This window comes from Eretmochelys imbricata, chromosome 3 (assembly GCF_965152235.1).
Source record: "Eretmochelys imbricata isolate rEreImb1 chromosome 3, rEreImb1.hap1, whole genome shotgun sequence".
Taxonomy (NCBI): Eukaryota; Metazoa; Chordata; order Testudines; family Cheloniidae; genus Eretmochelys; species Eretmochelys imbricata.
The window spans coordinates 192654050-192677065 of NC_135574.1; the positions used below are offsets into that span (position 1 = coordinate 192654050).

Genomic DNA, 23016 nt, shown 5'->3' on the forward strand with positions numbered 1-23016 from the left:
CAAAAAGTTCACCTGTGGCCCAGGATCTCTCTTAGAAGGATATGCTGGTTACTGTAAACTTAGTACATATGGAGTAGAAGGTTGAATGCTATTTTAATCGGTTATGTGTTACTATTCCTAGGTCACATCCAACAAACAGGGCCTTCTGGCAGGAGTTTGTCAGCCTGAAAGTGAAACTCTCAACGCCATTCAACTGCTGCTGAAGTGGAGAACAGTGAATGAAGAGCCATAAGTAACTGTAGGAACACTCATAAAGTCTGAAAAGAAGCACCATTGCCATCTAGGGAGGAGGAGGATTTAAGGGAATAACTAGTCATGGAAAAGTTCAATTGCACAAGCACAAGCTTGTTTTAAGTCAGGATTCACCTTATATAATTTAGAAGCAATGACTGAAATGGCAACTCAAGTATCAGCAATAGCAGGACATACGACTGGCGGCAAAAGAATTTCAACAAGCTTATCGTCTTCTAAACTCATATGAGATGCTTGTCTTTTCTGAAGAAGTGGTGGTGTGACTGCTGCCAATTCAGAAACGTTTTTGTTATAAGTTGTGAAAAATACCAGATGAATGCATACAGACGTTTAGTAGTGGCTGAGAGATTTTTATCCACAGTCCCCAAAGCTAACTTCTCAAAAAGGGGGACTGAGGTCCTTTTCTTTTAAAAGAGGAACAAAAGGAGAAACATCCATCTGACATTTTGCTTGAGCAAGACACTGGTCAGTGAAGAAGATAGGTCCGTTGGAAAGGAAGGTGACAACAAGCATTAGAAAACAGGGCCAATTCAAGCCATCTGTTGCCCTCTGCAGATCAATTTCTGAGCCCCTCACCCCTATACATTGTGATCATGGCACCTCAGCTATTAGAACCATATGTTGTGTTATACATAACCAACAGCTTCCCATTTCACACTTATTTATCTAAAAACTCAGTCACCCTCAACCGCATACACAAATCCCCAATCAACCAGCATTCTTAATTATTTAAAAAAATTGCTTTTAACATGATGACCAAAGCTACAAAATTATTTCTCCAGCTGTAAACAAGTAAGGTAAGGTTGATCCATGTTCACTTTCTGAGTGACTTCTAAAGTAAGCTGAAGCTGCTGCTTCCAATACTGAACAGTATTTACATGAAACTCTTGTCCACAAGCACAAGGTTTCTGTTATGCCTCACTTTGTGACTAGTATTCCTTGTCTTACAAAGTTAATGGCTTCTGACAGAATCATTGCCAAGAACAGAAAGTCTATTTTAGGATAGATAAATTGAAAGGACTAAAACACATGAGTTGCCAATAAAGAGAATATGAATTAATGTGAATTGCAACCAGACAGATTTACCAATAAAGATTTTAAAACTATGGTGTTAGTGATTCTTTTTGTTAATTCAACTTACAACTCTGTATCCTAACCCACATCTTCTTATGGACGTCCTCAGGGAAAATGGAAACACGGCAATAAGTCATTACTGACTATGAAAGTGGAGTAAAGATACTCTCTCTTGTATGCCTTCATTGTTCTTTCAACATGATCATGCATCATTCTGTAAAATCCTGTCTCAACTTCCTCCCTGCCACAATCTCACAAACAAATGCAGCTAAGACGGACTTATTAGCATGTAGAGACAAGGTGGGAAAGGTAATATCTTTTTATTGGCCCAACTTCTGCTGGTGGAAGAGACAATCTTTCAAGCTACACAGAGCTCTTAATCAGGTCTGGAAAAGGTAATCAGAACCTTTTAAGGCAAGTTTATGATCCTTTGGTCATATTTTTGAATCTATTCTGTTTTACCTACATAAGATTTTATGTAAGCAACACTTTGACTGGCTCCCCTTTATCCTTTGCTCCACAGTGAAATATGCCTTGAGAAAATGTAAACAGCCCATCTTTAATCCAGCCCCACTGTCTCCTGTCCTGAATCATAAACCCTGATTTCAAATTTGCTTGTGGTTAAAATTTCTTTGCATCCCAAGCTCAAATATGGCTGGTTACAACCCTTCTAACTTTCCTCACAGTTAAATCTCCTTAAGCTTTTGCATAGACTGTATTGGAAGAGAACTGTCCTATTTAAGCAAAGTTATTAGCAATACTTGTTCCTGACTATAGGCTATAGAATCATAGGACTGGAAGGGACCTTGAGAGGTCATCTAGTCCAGTTCCCTGCACTCATGGCAAGACAAAGTATTATCTAGACCACTCCTGACAGGTGTTTGTCTAACTTGCTCTTAAAAATCTCCAATGATGGAGATTCCACAAGCTCCCTAGGCAATTTATTCCAGTGCTTAACCACCTTGACAGTTAGGAAGTTTTTCCTACGGTCCAACCTAAACCGCCCTTGCTGCAATTTAAGCCCATTGCTTCTTGTCCTCTTGTCAGAGGTTAAGAATAACAATTTTTCTCCCTCCTCCTTGTAACAACCTTTTATGTACTTGAAAACTCGTTTCTCTTCATGTGTCAGTATAATAATGCCTGAATCTGTAATTTTCACTCCTTGCATCTGAAGAAGTGGTTTTTTACCCAAGAAAGCTTATGCCCAAATAAATCTGTTAGTCTTTAAGGTGCCACCGGACTCCTTGTACCTGAAAACTTATCTCCCCTCCTAGTCTTCTCTTTTACAAATTAAATAAACCCAATTTTTTCCAATCTTCCCTCATAGATCATGTTTTCTAGACCGTTAATCATTTTTGTTGCTCTTCTCTGGACTTTCTCCAATTTGTCCACAACTTTCCTGAAACGTGGCACCCAGAACTGGACGCAATACTACAGTTGAGGCCTAATCAGCGCAGGGTAGAGTGGAAGAATTACTTCTCATGTCTTGCTTACAACACTCCTGCTAATACATCCCAGAATGATGTTTGCTTTTTTCACAACAGTGTTACACTGTTGACTTATATTTAGGTTGTGGTCCACTGACCCCCAGATCCTTTTCTGCAGTACTCCTTCCTCGATGGTCATTTCCCATTTTGTATTCGTGCAACTGATTGTTCCTTCCTAAATGGGGTATTTTGCATTTGTCCTTACTGAATTTCATCTTATTTATTTCAGACCATTTCTCCAGTTTGTCCAGATAATTTTGAATTTTAATCCTATCCTCCAAAGCATTTGCAACCCCTCCCAGCTTGGTATCGTCCGCAAACTTTATAAGTGTACTCTCTATGCCATTATCTAAATCACTGGTGAAGATATTGAACAGAACCGGACCCAGAACTGATCCCTGCAAGACCCCACTCATTATGTCCTTCCAGCATGACTGTGAACCACTGATAACTACTCTCTGGGAATGGTTTTTCAACTAGTTTTGCACCCACCTTATAGTAGCTCCATCTAGGTTGCATTTTCCTAGTTTGTTTATGAGAAGATCATGCGAGACAGTTATCAAAAGCCTTACTAAAGTCAAGATATACTACGTCTACCCCTTCCCCCAATCCACAAGGCTTGCTACCCTGTCAAAGAAAGCTATCAGATTGGTCTGACACAATTTGTTCTTGACTAATCCATGCTGACTGTTACTTATCACCTTATTATCTATCTCCAAAAGTCTAAAGTATTAACTAATGTTTTAAAAACACTTCTTTACACAAGTCAACCTTATTGTCTGACTTAGCAATACTCATGGCTGGACAAGCCTTTTGCTATTATAAAAGTCTATGCAGGGCAAAGGGAAGTAGACGACAAAAAGGAACTCTATGGGGCAATTCTTAAGGGACTGTAAGGTAGGTGGCACTGAGGATAAAGGAACACATGGAACTCTGGATCCTGTTGGGCAAGGAGAGGAAGAGGGAGCCCAAAGGAACCACTCTGTAAAGCTAATAAAAGCTTCTCAGGACATTCATAATAGGCAGCATTCCAACGTTTTGCACAGCTCATACACTTTGCAGGACTGAACAAGTCTTGGAGAGACCCTGAAGTCCTCCTTGACTCAGTATTGCAGAAGATATAAGGGGAGCCAGGGATGGTGTAGAGTTTCTAAGTTCTGCATTGCTCAATTTTATTTTTTAAGCAAGAATTAACACATAAAAACCTTTAATTTTTATTTGCTACAGACAAATAGACACCAAGTTATATTCAAAACAAAATATGTCAAAGTATGAAAAGATTCATGAAGTAACTGTGGTTCTTCAAGATGTGTCCCCCTATGCGAGCTTCGCTTTAGGTGACTACTGAGCAGTTCCCTCTGAGGTGAAGGGGGCTTCTGAGTAGAGCAGAGCATGGAAAAAAGTACAGCAAAAGAACAGCAAACACAGTATTGGGAGCAGTCATAAGTTATTGCGTAGTATTCCGCGAACGTATGAATATATGCCCACATAGAAACTTTACATATTTCAATAATGGGCAGGTTTTTGAGAAATGCCGTAGAGGTGGAAATGGACTCTGTAGAGTAAGTTTGTATGTCTGAAGGTGCTTTAACTAATCCAGTCAGCCACCTGGAAAGTCTTTGATTAGAGACTGCAGACCCTTTTGATATATCTGTGAGTGAGAAACAATTAGGGAATCTTTCTGAAGGGTTTAGTCCTATCCAGATAGAAGGCTAGGGCTCGCCTGACAGTAACAGTGTGCAACAGTGCCTCTTGTTTATCTAGGTGAGGTTTAGGGAGGAAGACTGGCAGGTGAATGGGTGGGTTAATATGGAACTGAGAGACTTTAGGTAAAAATCTGGGGCATGACCACCAATGTGACCTTGTCCTTTAAAAATACTGTGAAAGGGGGGCTTGCCGACATGACGGCTGTCAGCAATCCAGTTTTCATTGATAAATGGAGGAGTGAACAAGTAGCCATTGGTTCAAATGGTGGTCTTGTAAGGCATTTAACAACCAGACTGAGGTCCCAAAGAGATTTCCAAACCCCCTGAAGGATTTCACTGTTGTTGGGTGGGCAAAAATGGAATAACCCTCTATTTGAGAATGGAAAGCAATGATGCTGCCAGATGGACTCTAATGGAGCTCAGCAATAGTCCCAAACTTTTTAGTGTTAGGATACAGTCCAGTATAGCTGGCAGCAATGAGGTCATCAATGGAATACATTTGAGGTCACACCAACAGACAAATCTTGTCCATTTTTGAAAGTATGCATAGCGAATAGACTGTTTTCTGCTGGGTAACAGTACTTTTTTACCTCCTCTGATCAGGTTGTCTCTAATCCCAAGAGCCATCGACCAACCATGTTTTGAGACGAAGCACTCAGGGAGACTGGGGCGAAGGAGCTTCCCAGTAGAGGAGATGAGGAGCGGCCTGGAGAGTGAACGGTCAGCTGTAACAGGTAAGGAAACTATGTTTGTCTGGGACAGGTCAGAACTATTAGGATGACTCTGGCTTTGTTCTTTTTTATTTTGAGTAGAACTTTGGCTATCTGAGGAGTGGGTGGGAATGCATTCAGTAGATCCGACAACCAATGAAGGTGAAAGGCATATCCCCGGGATCAGTGACCCAGACTGCCTCTAGAGCAGGACACAGCTCTTGTTTATGGAATATAGAATATGTGGTGGGTCTCTAATGGTCATTCTTTTTTGTTACCAGAATGAACCTGGAACATATCCCCTTTCCTCTGTGCTGCATGGGAACTGTTTTGTAGCCCCCAAGTGTAGGAGAGAGTCTCTGCCTTGACGAACCAAGCTCTTGTGAGGGGGTCCCTGAAGAGGGATTGAAAAGAAGTGTTGTCGATGGAAGAGTGAAAAAGTGGATGATGTACCCTGTGGAGATGACCTCCAACACCCATTTATCTGTAGTGATAGACTCCAAGCCTGCCTGAAGTGGTAAAGGCAGGTGCCAAAGGGAGGAAGGCAGGTGAATTGATACAGCTGGTAAGGATGAGGATAGTAATTCAGACCCTGGACCAGCCCATCAAAATTACTGTTTGGAGATGAAAGGATGAGAGGTCAAAGCTGAAAGGTGGATGGTTTCCTTCTCTGGAATTTCTCTCTCTTCTGATGTGATTCATACCACCTCTGGGAGGTTGGGAATTGGGCAGTATGGGATCTCTCAGCTGTCTGGGAATTGCTGAACATTCTTTTGTAGGCAGGTGTATAAATCCCACGAGAATGCAAAGTAGCCCTGGAGTCCTTTAACATGCACAGAGAATCATCTGTGCTATCTGCAGACAGTTTAGAACCATCAAAAGGGAGGCCTTCCACCGTATTAAGGACTTTAGAAATTCTGGAGAGCTGGAGCCAGGAAGCCCTTCTCAGAACTGCCACTGTAGAAATCAAACAGGTGGCAGTATCAACAGCATCAAGAGAGCTGCTTGTAGTGATTTTCTGTCAAGCAGTTGGCCTTACCCAATAATTGCCTTGAATTGCTTTCCATGCTCCGCCAGTAGGTGGTCCACAAAAGAGTTCAGTTTGGTGAAGTTTATATATTTATATTTCACCATTAACACCTTGTAGTTCACAATTCTAAATTGTAAGGAGGCTGACAAATAAGATTTTCTACCAAGTAGTTCTAGACGCTTACGATCTTTGTCATGGGGTGTGGATTTAGCATGATGCTGCCTTCCACATTTGTTAACTACGTTAACCACCAAAGAATTAAAAAAGTGATGAGAAAATAAAAACTCAGTCTGGAACGTAGTATTTCTTATCCACTCTTTTGCATGTAGGTGGAATAGAAACTCAGATGTGTTGAATGATCTTTGTGGGGTCCAGAAGGGTCTCATTGACAGTTAAGGCTATGCAGGCAGATGAGGCTTTCTGAAGGATGTCAAGCAGCTTATGAGGAGGCAAACTTCCTTGAGAGATATCTGCAGAGAGAGTCAGCAATTCTCTTGACCAGATCCTGAAACTGCTTAAAATCATTGACCAAGGATGGAGGAGGAGGCAAAACTGCTTCATCAGGAGATGTTGGCTGCAGGAGAGACCTCTTCATGGGCTCAGCTTCTCAGAGGTTTCTTCTTGAGGATCAGGACTTCTAGAGAGGGCAGGCAATGAAGGCTGCCTCTCTCTGTGATGGGCTGTGCCTGAAGTCCTAAAAAATTTCTGGCAATAGGCTAACCAAGGATCCCAGTATGGCCAAGAAGGTGTTATAGGAGGGGGCACCCATGGGTGTTCAAACCAGTGAGATGGTGGCTGCGATCTTGGGCCACGAGTGGTCATAAGCTCAGAGACTTCTGGAAAGGGGCCTCTATAAGGGTGAGGAGGAAAGCCCTGGACCAATATTTGGGAAACTGAGACAAGGTCTTCATCAGAATCCTGTTCCTTAAACTCACTAGAGAATGATGGAGCACCCAGAGAAATGAGATGAAACTATCGATACCAGGTGAATTTCCGGTGATCTTGGTATTGAAAATATGCCAGAGCTGAACAGCAGAGATTTGGGCATCTCAGATACAGTCAGGTCCCTGGGAAAACAAAAGCCCCTGCTGTACCGAGTCTGTGGTCTGCACCAAGGTAATAGTGGCAAAAGGAGCTGAAAGTAGAGTGAGTCTCGGTCCCTGCAAGGGAAGTGCAGTAGGAACTCGAGCAGGCTTCCTCAGTACCAAGGCAGGAGAGGAAGAGCTCTTCTTGCCACCTCAGTCTGCTGACACTACTGATGATCTTTCCTGGTTTGCTGACAGTACTGATGATCTTTCCAGGCCTGAGGTTTGGCTGGTTTTTGGTCTAGCAGTGCCCTCGATACCTGAGGAACCAGCAGCCTCCTGGGTACTGGACTGGAGAGCAGATGGTGTCTTCAGCTACTTCAGTACTAACGACAACGGTTTTTTTGAGGTAGATTCCTGACCTGGAGAACTCTGAGCATGGTCTTTGGAAGATTTATGAGAGGAGGCTTGGGTCTTCCTCTTAGATGCCCTTGAGGAGCGTGGCTCAGAGACAGTGGAGGCAGCAGACTTGCTCGGAGACCAATATACCCAGAAGGATGGGGAGAGGGGACCCTTGACCTGGGTCAAAAGCTGGGCACAGAGAGCTCTTCATCATGTGGAGGGGAAGTTTGATCTCCCTGTTATTTCTGGCTCTAGATTCTAATGACAGACAGAAGTTACACTTCTGGGCAACGTGTAATTCCCCGAGACAACAGATGCACCAGGAGTGCCTGTTGGTTACCAGGACTGCTTCTTAGCATGACAAATCAACGTCTGAAACATAGGCGTATGATAACCTCCCAGTGAACAAGAACCATCTACTAAGTAATATCTATATAATATATATGGAAAAAAAAATTTTTTTTTAAACTAGGAAATGAAAGCTGCTACTACTTACTAACTAATTACACGGATGCTACGAACTAGAATAAAAACTGGGACACAGTTGAGGTAATCTCAATGGGGACAACTTTCAGAGATCCATCTTGGGCCGAGGCAGCTGGGAAGCAACTGAGGGCAGTTGGCACGTGCACAGCCCGAACAGACACTGCTATGAGAAATCTCTGATCAAATGTGCAGGGTGCAAAAGTGCACCTAGAGTGGAGTACCCATCGGGACACTACTTGAAGAAGAACTAACTGTTGGGAGAAGATAGAACATGCAATTGCTTCAACAAATGCACATACATAAAATTACAATTTCTAATAAAATCTTTGTCTGTTAATAAAATACACACACGTCGGCCATTCTCTCCAATTCAATTCCTTTTCTCTACTGTACTTGCAACTGCCTGGTGCAAGTTGTTCTATTGCTTATTGAACTGTGGTTTCTAATTTGCTGAACTATATCGCCCCCTGCTGAGGTTATATTGACTGGTCAGTAACATTTCCAGAATATCCCTTTTTATGCTTCTAAAAAGATTGCTACTCTATTTGATCTTTTCTAATTCTTTCCTTACAATATTTTTAAAAAGGAAACTAATGAATTGACCATTATCTCCCATTTGGGGTAAGTAGTGACTTGCTAGCATAATTTGAATCTACCAAATAAATTGGTTAGTCTCTAAGGTGCCACAAGTACTCCTTTTCTTTTTGCGAATACAGACTAACACGGCTGTTTACTCTGAAACCTAGCTTAATTACAATTCCACTTTACCTGTAGCAACCTGTCCCATACATGCAGGGTGTTCTCTTCTGTTTGGTTTGTTTAGAACTCTGTAGAGCATCTGTGCTTCTGGCTGAGTTAAAATCTTCAGCTTCAGGATCCTGATTTAAATCAAGCTCTTGAGTGTCAGCTAGGGAAACATGAGAGTGGGATGGCTTGTCCTGGTGAGTCTGTTGGCTTGCAGAATGGATTACCTCGTATTTGTTTTCCCTTTCATTCATTTTATTTGTGTCAGTGGAGAGCTGGCTTTTTGCATCTAGCCTGTGGTCAGGCCTCTTGCTGTGGAGCTGACAATCACTTTTCTCCACAGAACTTTCAATCTTTTGTGACACAGTCTTATCATCATTCTCTTCCACTTTCCTCATAGCCCTGCTAAGAGGTATTCCCAATGCATCCTGTGAAATAGAAAATGAAAGATCACAACAATCTTTAGAGTGCCTTACTGTGCAAATAGTTCTATGGACCACTCATGGAATAATGTACTTCTGAATGTAAGCAGGTTTCAGATTCTGCCATCATAAACATTCAGGACATATGTTCCTACAGAGGAGATGATACAATCAAGTACAATTTTTAAAACAAATCTTTTCTGTGTTTATAATAAAATTTAAATCAGAAGCTTGAGTTCAGGACTCTATCTTTATCAAGAAACAGATTAGAGTTTGTCAAAACTATTGTGGTCAGAGCTGGAACCTTTGGCTAACATATTCTTCCTTTTAATTTTGTGAGGTCTCTCTCAGTTATAAATACATACATATATACATACATAGTATAGCCTCTATCTCAATAACTTGTGTAAGATCCTTTCTATAAGGCATATGCTCCCCTATTTACTATCTGGGACTAGGGCTGGAAAAAATTTCTGGCTGAAACTTCCTTCAGTCCAAAATGCAGATTCAGGTCAAATCAAAACCATTTGCAAATTCATGTAGATTTTGTCAATTTGTTTCAGGTGGAAAAAAATTAGAAATGCTGAAACTATTTTTTTCAACATTTCCAAAATTAAACTTTTTGGTTTCGTGGGCTAGATTCAGAAGGGGATGTAGGCAACATTCACAAAACCAATAGCCCTGTGATTAGAGCCCTCACATAGGCTCGAAAACCCGGATCTGAATCCCTGCTCTGGGGCAGGGACTTTAACTCAGATCGCCCCCCTCCCATGTTCACTGGACGAGAGAGACACACAAAGACAGAGAGAGACAGACACTAAAGCCTGGTAGTTAGGACACTAACCTAAAAGGGAGACACCTGCGTTCAGTCCCTGCTTTAGAGTGTGGATTCAAATCTGGGTCTCCCACATCCCAGGTGAGCGCCCTAGCAATCTGACTGTTAAGTATAAATGGGGGACACAGGCACTGCCTCAGTTTTGTGAATGGCACCTAAATCCCCTTGTCATTCTAGCTCATTTCCAAAATTTCCTTTGCACTACTGAAAAAGCGTTAAAAATACCTGAAGCAAACAAAAAGTTTCAAATAAAAGGTTTCACTCAACCCCAAACTATTTTTTCTGACTTTTTGATTTAACAAAAATTCAAGAAAATTTCAGGTTTGGGTTCACCCAGTATGAAGTTTTCCACAATTTTTTGGAACTGCCAGTGAATGAAAAACCAGTTATTCACGCAGTTCTAATCTAGAAACACAAATGCTACAGACTGTATATACACATTACATAGTGCTTTAATATACTACAAAACTGTTATGAGGTCTACAGTGTTAATTGTAGAAAGGCTCCCCTCCAGTACATTTATTTCAGTTCATAGTAATATGATTTTGAGAAGTTTGTGGTATTTCTCTGATTTAGCAGCTTGGACTCTTTTTTTGTGCGCGCGCACGTTCCTTTAAAAATCTGGAACTAACCAAATGAATGTCAAAAATAAATACTGATATCACTAGTGGGATAAAATTTATTCAATATCAAGTAAGCTTTCCTGATAATTAGATATACTGTATAGCAGGGGTGGGCAATAGTTTTCACAAGGGGGCCACTCCATGAATTTTGGTAAGTCGACACGGGCTGCACATTTCTACTATATTAATGAAATTTTTAAATCCTACCCCTCCACTGCAGTGCCACCAAATAAAATAATTTGTGCAAAAACTGAGGGTGCAGGAGAGGGTGCGGGGTCTGGGAGGGAGTTTGGGTGCAGGAGAGGGTTCTGACCTGGGGCAGGGGGTTAGGGTGCAGGAGGGGGTGCGAGGTGAAGGCTCTGGCTGGGAGGTGCTTACCACAGGCAGCTCCCAGCCGGCAGCGGAGCAGGGCTCAGGCAGGTTGCCTGCATGCTGTGGCCCCACATCGGTCCCAGAAGCAGCCTGCTGCTGCAACGTCTCTGCACGCCCCTTTGTGGGGAGGGGGGCAGCAGGTCTCTGTGCGCTGCCTGTGCCTGCAAGCACCGCCCCTGCAGCTCCCATGGGCCGGTTTCCTCCAGTTTCCTGGGAGCTGCCTCCCCTCCCCCCACCAGGGGCACGCAGAGACATGCCAGCAGCAGCCAGCCGCTTCCAGGATCAGCATGGGGCCATGGCATGCAGGCAGCCTGCCTGAGTGCCCTGCTGCACCGCGAGGACAAAAATTTTAGTCATTGCGGGCTGGACAGAAATGTTAAATGGGCCATATTTTGCCCACCCCTGCTGTATAGTCTCACAAGAGGAGCAGTTAAAACAGGGGTAGTCAATTACTTTTTTGTCAAGGTCCAAATTTCTTGGTCAAGGTATAGTCAAGATCAGACTCCAGAGAAAATACAAAAACAACAATGATAATAATAAGTAAATAAAAAGATTTTGCTGTCTGTTCAAAAGCATCTGGCAGTCTGGATCTGGGCCACAGTCCACCTATTGACCACCCTCATTGTCTGAGACTTAAAACTAGACTGCACAAAACACAAAAAGTGCACTAGGTAATAATCCTGCATTTGCAGGGAGATTGACTGAATGGCCCAACTAACATGCCCCTCTATCTTATATGATATTTTCCCCCACAGCAACCCTTTATCCATTCCTTTGTCTATATTATGTCTAATTAAGCTACAAACACTTACTTCCAAGCACAGTAGTCTCACTGAAGAAAAGAGCAATTAAGTAAGTTATAGACAACCGTTTTATTACTTGTGATGGTCATGGCAATCACGTCAAACACGCATTTTCCGTTGGCTGGCTGCAGCTTAGAGTGAATCAAAGAGGTACTTCTATACTTCAACCCTATATGAGATTTTTTTCCCTTAGCTAAGTATGGTAATAGTGGAATAATGTTCTGAGGCTGAAGCACTAGGGTTTTATGGCTCATCTAGTAATTAGTGTTTCCATGTTTGAAACAATGAATTAATTGCAGAATGGCATTCAACCAGCTAATTTTTTTCTGCGAAGTCTAAAGAAAAGTGGTTACGTTGTGTTTGAGTTAAAGATAATTAAAAGCTACTTTGAATATGGAACCACTCAGTACAGCTTCATATTTAGAGCTGCAACCAGAGTTCCATTATCAACCCTATAACTCATTCGCTATATCGTTTGTCATGAGGAAAGTGTACTTTTAGGGTACACTACTCAATAGGGAAGCTTATCATGTTAAGCACTGTGCTCTGCAGTAAACATCTATAGGAGCAGGCTGTTACATTATAAGCTCCTTGGGGACTTTGTCTCATGCCTGTGAAGTCCGATGCATGCTTTAAGTAGGGTTGTCAACCCTCCAGGATTGTCCTTGAGTCTCCAGGAATTAAAGATTAATCTTTAATTGAAGATTATGTCATGTGATGAAACCTCCAGGAATTCATCCAACCAAAGTTGGCAGCCCTAGCTTTGTGTTGTAAAATGTAATATTTTAAGTTAATATTGATAGGGTTTCATGAATATTGAACATTTTAAATTAATATTGAAAGGCTTTTTTCAAATTGTTACATAAATACAGATCTCAAGGTACGTACACATAATTTCCAAACTTACTGTAACAGAGTGAAATTTCACTTCCAAGGATGGGTTCTGTGTGGATAATAGGCTTCATTCTCCAACTAGTAGGTGCATGGTTAATTTTTCAAGTCCTGGGAGAGTATAAGCCATGTCTTTTCTGCCTAATGCAGGGGTTGTACTTTGACAGTAGATTCTCCGCCATTTACTCTCTATTTAAAGAGAAGGTACTTTCTGTTCTAATTCTCCAACAGCACTAAGGAATTAACTTTTTCACAAAGCCGGGTGGCCCTTATAAGGAAGGCTCCATGCAATCTTTCTCTCTCCAGTGTTGTTAACACTTCTAAGTCCACATTTGAAATACTAAGTCTGGCAAACTGAATATTTTTACATCAAGAGACAAGAAACAATCCATAAGGTTTAAGCTGTTCATGATGAGCTTATTCCAAGGTAAACACATTAAAGGTAAAATAATGTGGACAGTCTTCGCAGTGTAATCTGATCACAATATAGTTTAATGGCTGAAAATGCATAGTTAAAAAAAATCTCTGACATGCCCATAATGATAAATTCACATGTTAATTTTTGATGTAAGAAAGATCTTTAAACCATTAAAATCAAGTGACTGGTAGAAGACTTTCTTTTTAAGATTTTTTTTTTTAAATAGATGTTCAAAGGCAAACATTTTTCAGGGAAAGCCTCATTATCTTATCACAAAATGTGGCTTTTTCATAATTAGTTGCCAGTAATTATGTTTACAATCCTAGCAGCAAGAAAGAAAATGGTGACAACGTTTTGCAGAAGTTGCAATGTGAATTCTTGTTTCCTTTGTGTAGCAAAACAAAACTAAGGCACATACTGTATGTCACGCTCTGTGTTTATGAAAACTCAAACAGCCACTATATTGACAATAAAATGATGACTTCTGCTGCCAGAAAACAAAAGTTCTTTCACCAGCATTTGTTAACTCATTATCATTTTACTTCTCAGCTTGTCACCCAAGTAGTAGTAGTGAAAAAAAAAAAAAAACAGCTCACACATGAGCCAGTTTTTGCCTAGGACATGGCTACAGATAAGGTAGGAAAAACTTATTGACCAACAGGCACCTGCTTTGGACTGAGATCAGAAAGTTCCCCCCACCCAAGCAACAAGAACCTACTAAAATGGCCTACTCACAAAAGGTCATGATTTAGTCTAATCTCAAAACACCTTTTTAGGAAATTCCATCCCACAAAAAAAGACATGAAATAGATGACACCGCCCAGGCATCAAACACAGCCACTGAGGCTAAAACAGGGGTCTATTCCCCTCTATTCTCCCAGATCACCATGGGTCTCAGATAACCTGAGACAGAAGGAAAAGGAAAGAAGAAAACTCAAGCACTGAAGGCAACAGCACAGGCAGACACTCAAGCACAAGGAATTCTTGCAAATCTATGAGTTAGCCATGGAAAAAGCAAAAATTGCCACCTTTTCTCCAACATAAGTTATGAAATCCTCCAATTTCTGCAGCTACCCACACCACTTAATGTAGCTGTCCATGAAATAATGCTGCTCTGCCTCACAGATGACGTTTATAGGATTGAACTAAGATGGCTTCAATAAGACTGCATCCAGACAGTCACCTGCTTCTCAATTTCCAGAGCCCTTCCTGGGGAATAGCAAAGAATCCAGCCTCTGCTATAGTCTGCTCAGCATCTTTGCAAAGCAGCTAGAGGAGATTGCAAAACAGCACCTCTATAGATTTAGCAACTTGCAAACAAAACCAAGCTTTATATTCCCATCGTACTAGATAGCACCATGTATCAGCTGAATCAAGGAAAGATTACAGTGATGCTGGTAGACCGAAGGAAGCACTGAAGAACCTGTCACCTCAATGTCATCAGCTTCCATTGATGGAGTTTGCCCTCAGATTGTTGTGACCGTCCAACAGACTTCATGATCTCCTGCAATCCTCACTGCTTCTGGATATCTATCAAAAAAAGTCATGGATTCAAAAAAAAAAAAAAGCCTCTTTCCATGTGCAGGATTAAAAATTAACCATAGTGTTCGATACATTTGCAGCCTCTAGTCTTGATTACTTCAACGTTCTGGATCTAGAAATAGAACTGACAGCCTTAAAAGAGCTCCAATTGGTTCAGAACACAGCAGCTTGCTCACTCAGCAATACTGAGCCAAGAGCATGTCACCCTATGCTCAGTTCTCTTCACTAGCTTCTTGTTGAACACTAAGTCAAATTCAAGATTTTTGTCTTAATTTTTAAAGCACTCCTATTAAATTTGCCCAAGTTACCTTAGGGGCCAGTCACTGATCATGACATGCCACAACAGATAAATTCCACTGAAACAATGGAACTGGCAACCCAAAGATTCAGATCCATACAGCTTTCTTGGCAACTAGTCAACAACTGTAAAACTCACTTCTGGAAGAGATCAGAATGACCACAAATCTGGGTGCCTTCCAAAGAAAATGTAAAGCCCAGTTGCCTGACCTAGCTTTCCCACACTACCAGCATCTCCACCAAAGTCACATATTAAAATCTAAAAACCAAGACACCCTATAACAAAAACTTCACATCCTGCCTCCTCTATGAACTAGAGAAAATTTATGGAATGTTTATGATAGTGGAGGGGAAGCCATAAAGAAGTCTTAGAACTACAGACTGAGGTAAATAACATTTCAGCAGGTGATCATACAAGCCACAAAAACATACATGAGGACAAGAAAACTATATCTTATAATAAATCACTGCTATTAAAAATAAATCCCCTTCCACTCTTCCCTGCACTAATCTCAACGCTGGTAAATGGTGCTACTGACAAAAAAACAAAACAAAACAAACCACAAAAACCTGAGCAAATTCACAGAAGGTAAAAGTATCAGAAAAAACATAACTATCAATAAGAGGAAAAATTACAGAAAATAAAGACATGGAGGTTTCTTCATCTTTTCTAAAACTAAACCATCAAGCCAAAATCTGTTACCTTCTAACATATGTTGGAAAAAAGCCATTAGTAAATGGGATTAAAACATAAAATACTACCAAATTATCACCACTAATTTTTAAAAGCCTTCAGATTATCCTATGGTATATTTCAATTTTTGAACCCCAAAACACGGATACGGGTAGTACAGTTAGCACTAGGGGTGGCAGATCATTGACAGAAGAATCTTAACAGTACTTTATATCCTAGGTTTCTTGTTTCACCTTAAAGTAATTCCTGTTTCTAGTTTGTACAACACTGGTAAGGCACGTTTTATCTGGAATAAACATTTTATCATGAGATAAAAAGCTGAAGATAGTTATAATGCAAGAGATGAACCAGTTTTAAAGCTCTAACATTGCTAACTGCGCTTCAATAATATTGAAATAATGGGACTCAGCAACATACAAAAAACATTACCCGTGATGGGGGGCCAGTGGCTTCCTCTTGAGTAGTTTTGCTCTTTTTTCCCTGATCCTGTCCCATCTCTCTGAAATCCCCTAAATGCTCTTCACAAGCTAACCGTTTTCTCCCTTGCACATTTGCTCTTGACTTTGATGGTTCCATATCGTTTTTTCCTCTCCCTTTGCCTCTTGTTACTCCACCACCTTAAAGAAAAAGAAAAGGAGGACATTTATGGGATCCAACCTTGAATGCAATCTTCAAGACCTCACGACAGGTCCTAGAAGACTGGAGAAAGGCTAATGTAGTGCCCATCTTTAAAAAGGAGGGAAAAGGAGCCAGGAAACTATAGACCAATCAAAGGACCAATCCTTCGATATCTGGGAAGCTACTAGAGCAAGGTATAAAACATTCAATTTGAAAATACCTGGAGGATGAAAGGGTAATCACTAGCAGCCACCATGGATTTACTAAGAACAAATCATACCAAAACAGCTTGATTTTCTTCTTTGATAGAAAGGATAGGGGGAAATGCAGTGGACATAATATACCAGGACTTCAGCGAGGCTTTGACATAGTCCCACATGACATTCTGATAAGTAGGCAGGAGAAATGCAGCCTTAGCTGAACCACCATTAAGTGGATACATAATTGATTAAACAACCACAAACAAAGAATGGAATGACATCAGATTGGAGGGAGATCCCAAGTGGGGCTCTACAGGGATCTGTTTAGGGTTTGGTGTTGTTTATTAATGACCTGGATGTAGGAATAGAGAGCTTATTGATCTGATTTGCAGATGAGACAAACTCTTCTCCCTGTCTTAGCTCTGCTTGGCTCAGTTCTCAAATTCTGAATATTTATGACTCCACCCACCATGAAAACTTACTCTCTAGCTTGTGGGAAAACAGTGATCTGCCCACTAATTACCAGCCCTTGCTTCAAGGCACTTCAAATTAATGGCCTTGCTGTAGCTCCTTGCATGTGTACACAGACAGAGATACAAACAAACAGGGGACTTATGTAACAAGAGAGAAGGAGCAACGTGTACAACCAGAAAGAAGCAATGCTGGTGTCAGTGCAAAGGACACGGTGGGAAAAAGGGACAACATTCTTCAGAGTGCAGCCTCTAGTGTTGACTTCAACATCTGGGAACTGGAGGAAAAAAACAGCACTGGCTGCAAGTCATAAAACAGGGAATATCTTCAAGAAATCCCTGTACCTCTGGGTTAAAAAAAGGAACACGTGCCAAATATAAACAGTGCCGCAAAAAGATGCAAGGTCTGGTTCTCAGAATGAAATATTATGAAAAATGCTTCTCGGAAGGCAATGACTTTGAAGATGATGCTGCAGACTTGTCTGAATAATCTGGAAGAACTGGTTAGCGAACTCATTTTTGGGCTGCCTACCATGTCTTACTATACTGGTAAATTGCAGAGTTGTTGTAACTGTGTTGGTCCCAGGAGACAAGGTGTGTAGCTCAGAAGTTGGTTCAATAAAAGACTTTACTTTGCCCACCTTGTCTTTCTATACTAGAGAATGATAAAAGTAGTCAACAACAAACTAAAGACAAATGTAGAAGATATGCTAAATACACTGACACCTATTTCCATAGCCTTGGACAAATTGCAGAAAGATTGCTGAAGTATTGCTGATGCTGTTGAAATTTGGAAAAAAAAACTTCAAGACATGTTTTTTTGGAATAACAGGCACTATAAAACTGACCAGTATTGTTATATAGGTAAACCTGTCATCAAGGTGTAATCTATCAAGAAAAAGAATTAACAAAACCAAACATGTAAAAGAAAGAAATTGTCAACAAGCTTTTGGGAAGGCAAATGTGCCCTCCGTGTCAGGCTTACAGGTCAAAATAAAAGTGCTAAAACATCAGCTTACTGTTAGCTCACTCACCCTCTCTTTGGATGCATGCTGCAAACTCGAGAGACGATAACGTGAGACAAAGAAAGCAACAGAAGCGAATATGTTCAGCCATCTGTCAAACTATAAAGATGAATGTAAAGAGGATTCCGTGGGGGAAAAATAATCAGTTTATACCTGCACTTTCCCATATCAATGGGTCAGAAGAGATTAAAGCAGAGAATATGCATATTGTCATAAGTACTTTGTATTGCATTACTAACTTACCTCTTTTAGTGACTGGAGTTGAAAGACTTTGAACCATGAGGTCTCCTTGCAACATCCAAGATGGAAGCATCCTTTTCCTCCAGACAGGTTTTAGCTCCTCACTTTCATTACAACTAGCAGAAAAAAACTGAAATAATGTTTGTTGATTAGTACCACAGTACTTTTTTTTTTTCCTAGTTTTAGGATACAGAAACTATGAAAAAAAGACTTTGTTCAAAAGACATTTGTAAGCAGCTTTGTCTTCATAAACAGCCTAAACAGACCTGGTTTTCTTGTAGGTACAGCTTAACGGAAGCAAAAGTCAGTCATAATGCTGAACATTTTGGCACCTCCTACTCTCTCAGCCAATCAGTATTTAAAGAAGCCTCTCTTTACTCCCACAGTTAAGACCTCCTTAACACTCAGAAGAAAGCCTATGTTCATTTACAGACCAAAAGGTTCATAAAAGATCTCACTGATACCTTGCCACTGATGCCACATGGTTTGTGGCCACTGAAGCATCAGAAAGCCTGGAGACAGTGAGAGTAAGGAACACTGAATTACTACACAGAATGTTACTACACAAAAAAGTTCAGCATTTCTCAAGTGACTATTTCGCTCCCAGTTAAGTTATGCTCAGAAACAAAGACTCCAGAACTGGGCTAGAGAAACAAGAAAAACATACAAACTCTGTTTATGACATGATCATTGACTGGTATAGTCAGTTTTAAACCAGGACAACCTCTGCTTTTAAGAAGGGATAAAATATATTTTAGAAGTCTCGTAAGTGTGATGAAGGCTGGCATTTCAATTGTACTTATAAAGAAAAATATCAGCTATAGTATGTTATCAAAGAGCAATTGTCCTGCATCTGTCTTTGCATTATATTGCTTTCTCCATTAGAAAAGCAACAGTAGTAAAAATAAAATAAAATTGGCATCTCAATAATTACACTATCTGAAAGCCATTTTTACTCCGCCAGAGTAAGATAACAAGACATTAGAGTTTTGAAAATTTGGTTCTGTTTGCAAACTCTGGCTCTAAGCCTCTTTACCACAAACATAAGGAAACATTAACATTACAAAAGCGGGGTAATATGAACCTTTTTTCTGTATTCTGTCTGATCCTGAACACACAGCTCCAGAGCTGTAACCAACTGGAAGAAGCTGTGTGAACAATACATGTGGATCTTATTCCCTGACCTAGACCCAGAACAGTGTGTCGACAGTTCTAGATACATGTGAACTTCAGAGGCTTTTCAGCAAGGTACAAGCACTGTGTTGTGTTGTACATTCCCCTAGGCAATGGCTTTTGGGGCACGTCCCTGTTCACAGTCAGAGTCCTGACCTTACCCTTTTTTTCAGTATATCACGGTGCTTTGGAACGCAACAGGATTTGTAAGGACATAAGCAGAACTCAACACTTGTTTCTCCCACAAAATACAAATTTTATTTCTGATATCACTCACTTACAAAGCCATTCTTTGTTCTGAAGAAATCTTTTACTGCTTTGCACCTGTTTATAAGGTATAAGGAAAAGTTCAGGCACGTCAGCTTACGGCTTTTGTGAGAAGCAAAAATTTTTTGGAAATTCTATTATAGTACATAAAATCAAGATAATGTATTCTCAAACAGCTTCTTGATTTGTCAAAGATTTGATTTGTCAAAGATTGAAACAGCCTCTTGATTTGTCAAAACCCCCATGATGGGTTTTAAAAAGGTATAGAGACAAGAACAAAAACAATTTTCATTTTACCCGATTTTCAGACCACCCTTCCAAAAATACAGACATGTTGCAATATTTAATCAGATATTAACACCCACCAAACTCTTGGAAGAAGTCTCATTTTTTGGAATTTCTGCTGTCCTTTCCAATAGAGAATGTACTTTCACTTGTATGTTATTATTGGAACATGATGTTAATTCTACTAAAGATGGATCACAAGACATCTTGATAGGATGACCACTTGAGGAGGATTTATTTGCTGTTTCATCTGCAGCAATCTTGCTATTTTTCCTATAGTATATTAAAATGCATCTTTTAGTGGAAAAAAAATTCAAAAACTTCCTTTATCTATTTGAACTGAACACAAGTTTATTTGTATTCTAAATGTCTATTTCCACTCAAATGTCATAACATAGAAGCAAACCTCAGTTTCAGATATTAAGAGACCAACAAGAAACCTCTACTGTATTGCATCTACCATACATATTAATGGTGCTAGAATAACGTTCTCTTAAGTCTGTTGGCAATTTTTTACTATGATGTATCTAGGCAACAAACTACATGGTTGCCTAAAAGCAACAAATCATCAGTCAGCACAACTTACGATCCAAGACCATACAAAACCCCAATATGACAAGGTGAAACTAAATTTGCATTACTGACCATAAAATAAACTGGTTTCTGCCTTCATTTAACTGTAGGAGCTGTTAATTTTCAATAACGCAGTAGTAGTATTGTAAATGATCATTTTTACCATAAAATGAATACAGGTTTTGAAGTATGTTATTCAAATTCTAAAAGATACAAATATTACAGAAGTAATCAGCAGCATAAAATCCTAAAATAGAACAGAAAGAAAAGCCAACTTTCATATCTCAAACAAACATTCATTTTTCATTCCCTGTAGCAGTAGCTCATTTTTCATTCTCTCCTACTAGCTTATTTCAAAGTAGAGAGTACAGATTGTTGTTGCTTTATAAATCAGAAATAGTAAACAAGACTATATATAATAGATTAAATGCACTTCTTCATTTGGGGCCTAATTCAGCACGGTATTTGCGCATAGGTTTAATTTCTACTTACACACTTGTATAATTCAACATACATTGTTTTGTCATAAAATAGCTGGCAATTGATAAACATTTGCACTAGGCTGAAATTTGACACTCATCTATTTACATTTTTCAATCTTTACATAGGTTTTTGCTTTTTTTAAAAAACAGAAATCTTGTTGGCTGTTCCAGTCTTGAGGCTTGTGGACAACTATAGTGCCCTTGGGAAAACTAGAAGTCAGTGTATTTTAAAAAAAATTCTGAAGTTTAAAAATTTCTAAGAGTTTAAAATATGATTCAGGATCTTCAACTGTACTTTAACATTTGCCAGTCTACTAGCTCTCTCCTCTCCACAACTTGGACAGTGTGTAGTATCAAAGAAAATACACAATGAATTGAAAATGTAAAGTATGCAGTAATTTTTGGTTACTATAGGAACCATCTAACGTACAGTGTCTATCAGCAATGTAAATGTTTCATTCTTTCAAATCAGTTGTCCCCCAAGAGTGGTGTTCGTGGTAATTTTTCTGCTCCTCCACCAATAAATATTTTGGTAACTCACTTACCAGAAAAAAAGTTAGATCTAAAGGGTTACATCTAAAATGTCTTTAAAACAAGATTCCTACTTGTAAGATCAGGATGTATGGACATAGAATCCTTTTATTGGTTGCTAAGCAAAGCTTATTTTTTAAATTAAAATTACATTTAACATTATACTACCTATTTAAGTAAAGTTCAATTTTCCCCACACTTTCTACAACACAGGTTTTCAATGGAAGTTGGGTGCCATGCCTTTGAAAATCTCACCCATGAGATACAAAAGCGCTTTTGATTCTATTTATTAAAACACTGACAGGTACGAATGATAAAGCAGGTACATGTTTCTCATTCCCCACAACCTCCCCGCCAGATACTACAATAAATCACTCACTGGGGCTCCAGGATTGGGACTGCAGTATATATCGGATATGGATTGATCTAGTTACTTCATGCTTTCCCTCTATCTTCTTAATGAAGAGATAAAATAATTTAAACTTGACTTTAAGCAGATGTTTATTTGGATTTATTTTTTGTTCATTCAAGATCTGTTGTGCCTTAGAAAACTATAATTAACAAGTTTCTATTACAACTAGTATTACTATTGGTTTTTCCACATCAGATATCGTTACCTTAGTGTGCTTTCCACATCTGAGTGTGTAGAGAGGACCTTGAAAATGTATTTGTCGATTAACAGGGAAAAGCTGTCACCTGGGCTCAAAGCGTGCCATTCATCTGTTTCCAATGGTAATAGATGGCTATTCTCAGGTGATTGATAAAAACAAGGATTTACATGGACCTGTCAATTTAAAAAAGAACATTGGTACACCATGTGCTATGCCATAGGAATCCTAGTAGCTTACATTACGCAGCGAAGCATTGACTCAGTTACTAACACCATTCCAGATACGGCTGCAACCTTTGAATAGTTGTTAGCATGTTAAATAGAAATAAAGTACAGTATTAGAAAAAACAACTGATTCCCACTTATAAACTTTTTTTTATATCGATATTATGTATGTACTGGTAGCTGTTCAATAGAAGCTATAAGGCTGAGTTGATATTTCCATTTATAGTTAAATTTTGTTTGGTTTCTATGAAGATGAAATAATTCCTGTACCAATTTTACACCAGAGGTCTAGGTAAGATTTAACTCTGGGGAAAATGTTGAAAAAAAAATCCAATATATTCAGTGTTCTAAACCTTTTAAATGACTCATTTGATAAATTACACCTTGCAGATTGGACCAGAGCAACTCATAGGCAAACTAGGCATATGCCTAATAGGACCCCAATTGGGAGGGCGGGGGGAGAACGACCAACGTTTTGCTTTGGCCAATGCAGATTTTTGCGTG

At 39.7% G+C, this 23016-nt stretch overlaps 1 protein-coding gene across 1 annotated transcript in view; it reads right to left on the bottom strand.

Annotated features, from left to right (window-relative positions):
* The window catches only part of APLF (aprataxin and PNKP like factor), a 95643-nt gene that overhangs the window by 44952 nt on the left and 27675 nt on the right, over positions 1-23016 (bottom strand). Inside the window, exons 3-7 of the mRNA XM_077814000.1 lie at positions 22295-22461; positions 20172-20364; positions 18370-18496; positions 16243-16430; positions 8941-9344 (exon numbers count right to left, since the gene is read on the bottom strand). Coding sequence (XP_077670126.1) covers positions 8941-9344; positions 16243-16430; positions 18370-18496; positions 20172-20364; positions 22295-22461 — 1079 coding nt within the window. The remainder of the gene's footprint in view (positions 1-8940; positions 9345-16242; positions 16431-18369; positions 18497-20171; positions 20365-22294; positions 22462-23016) is intronic.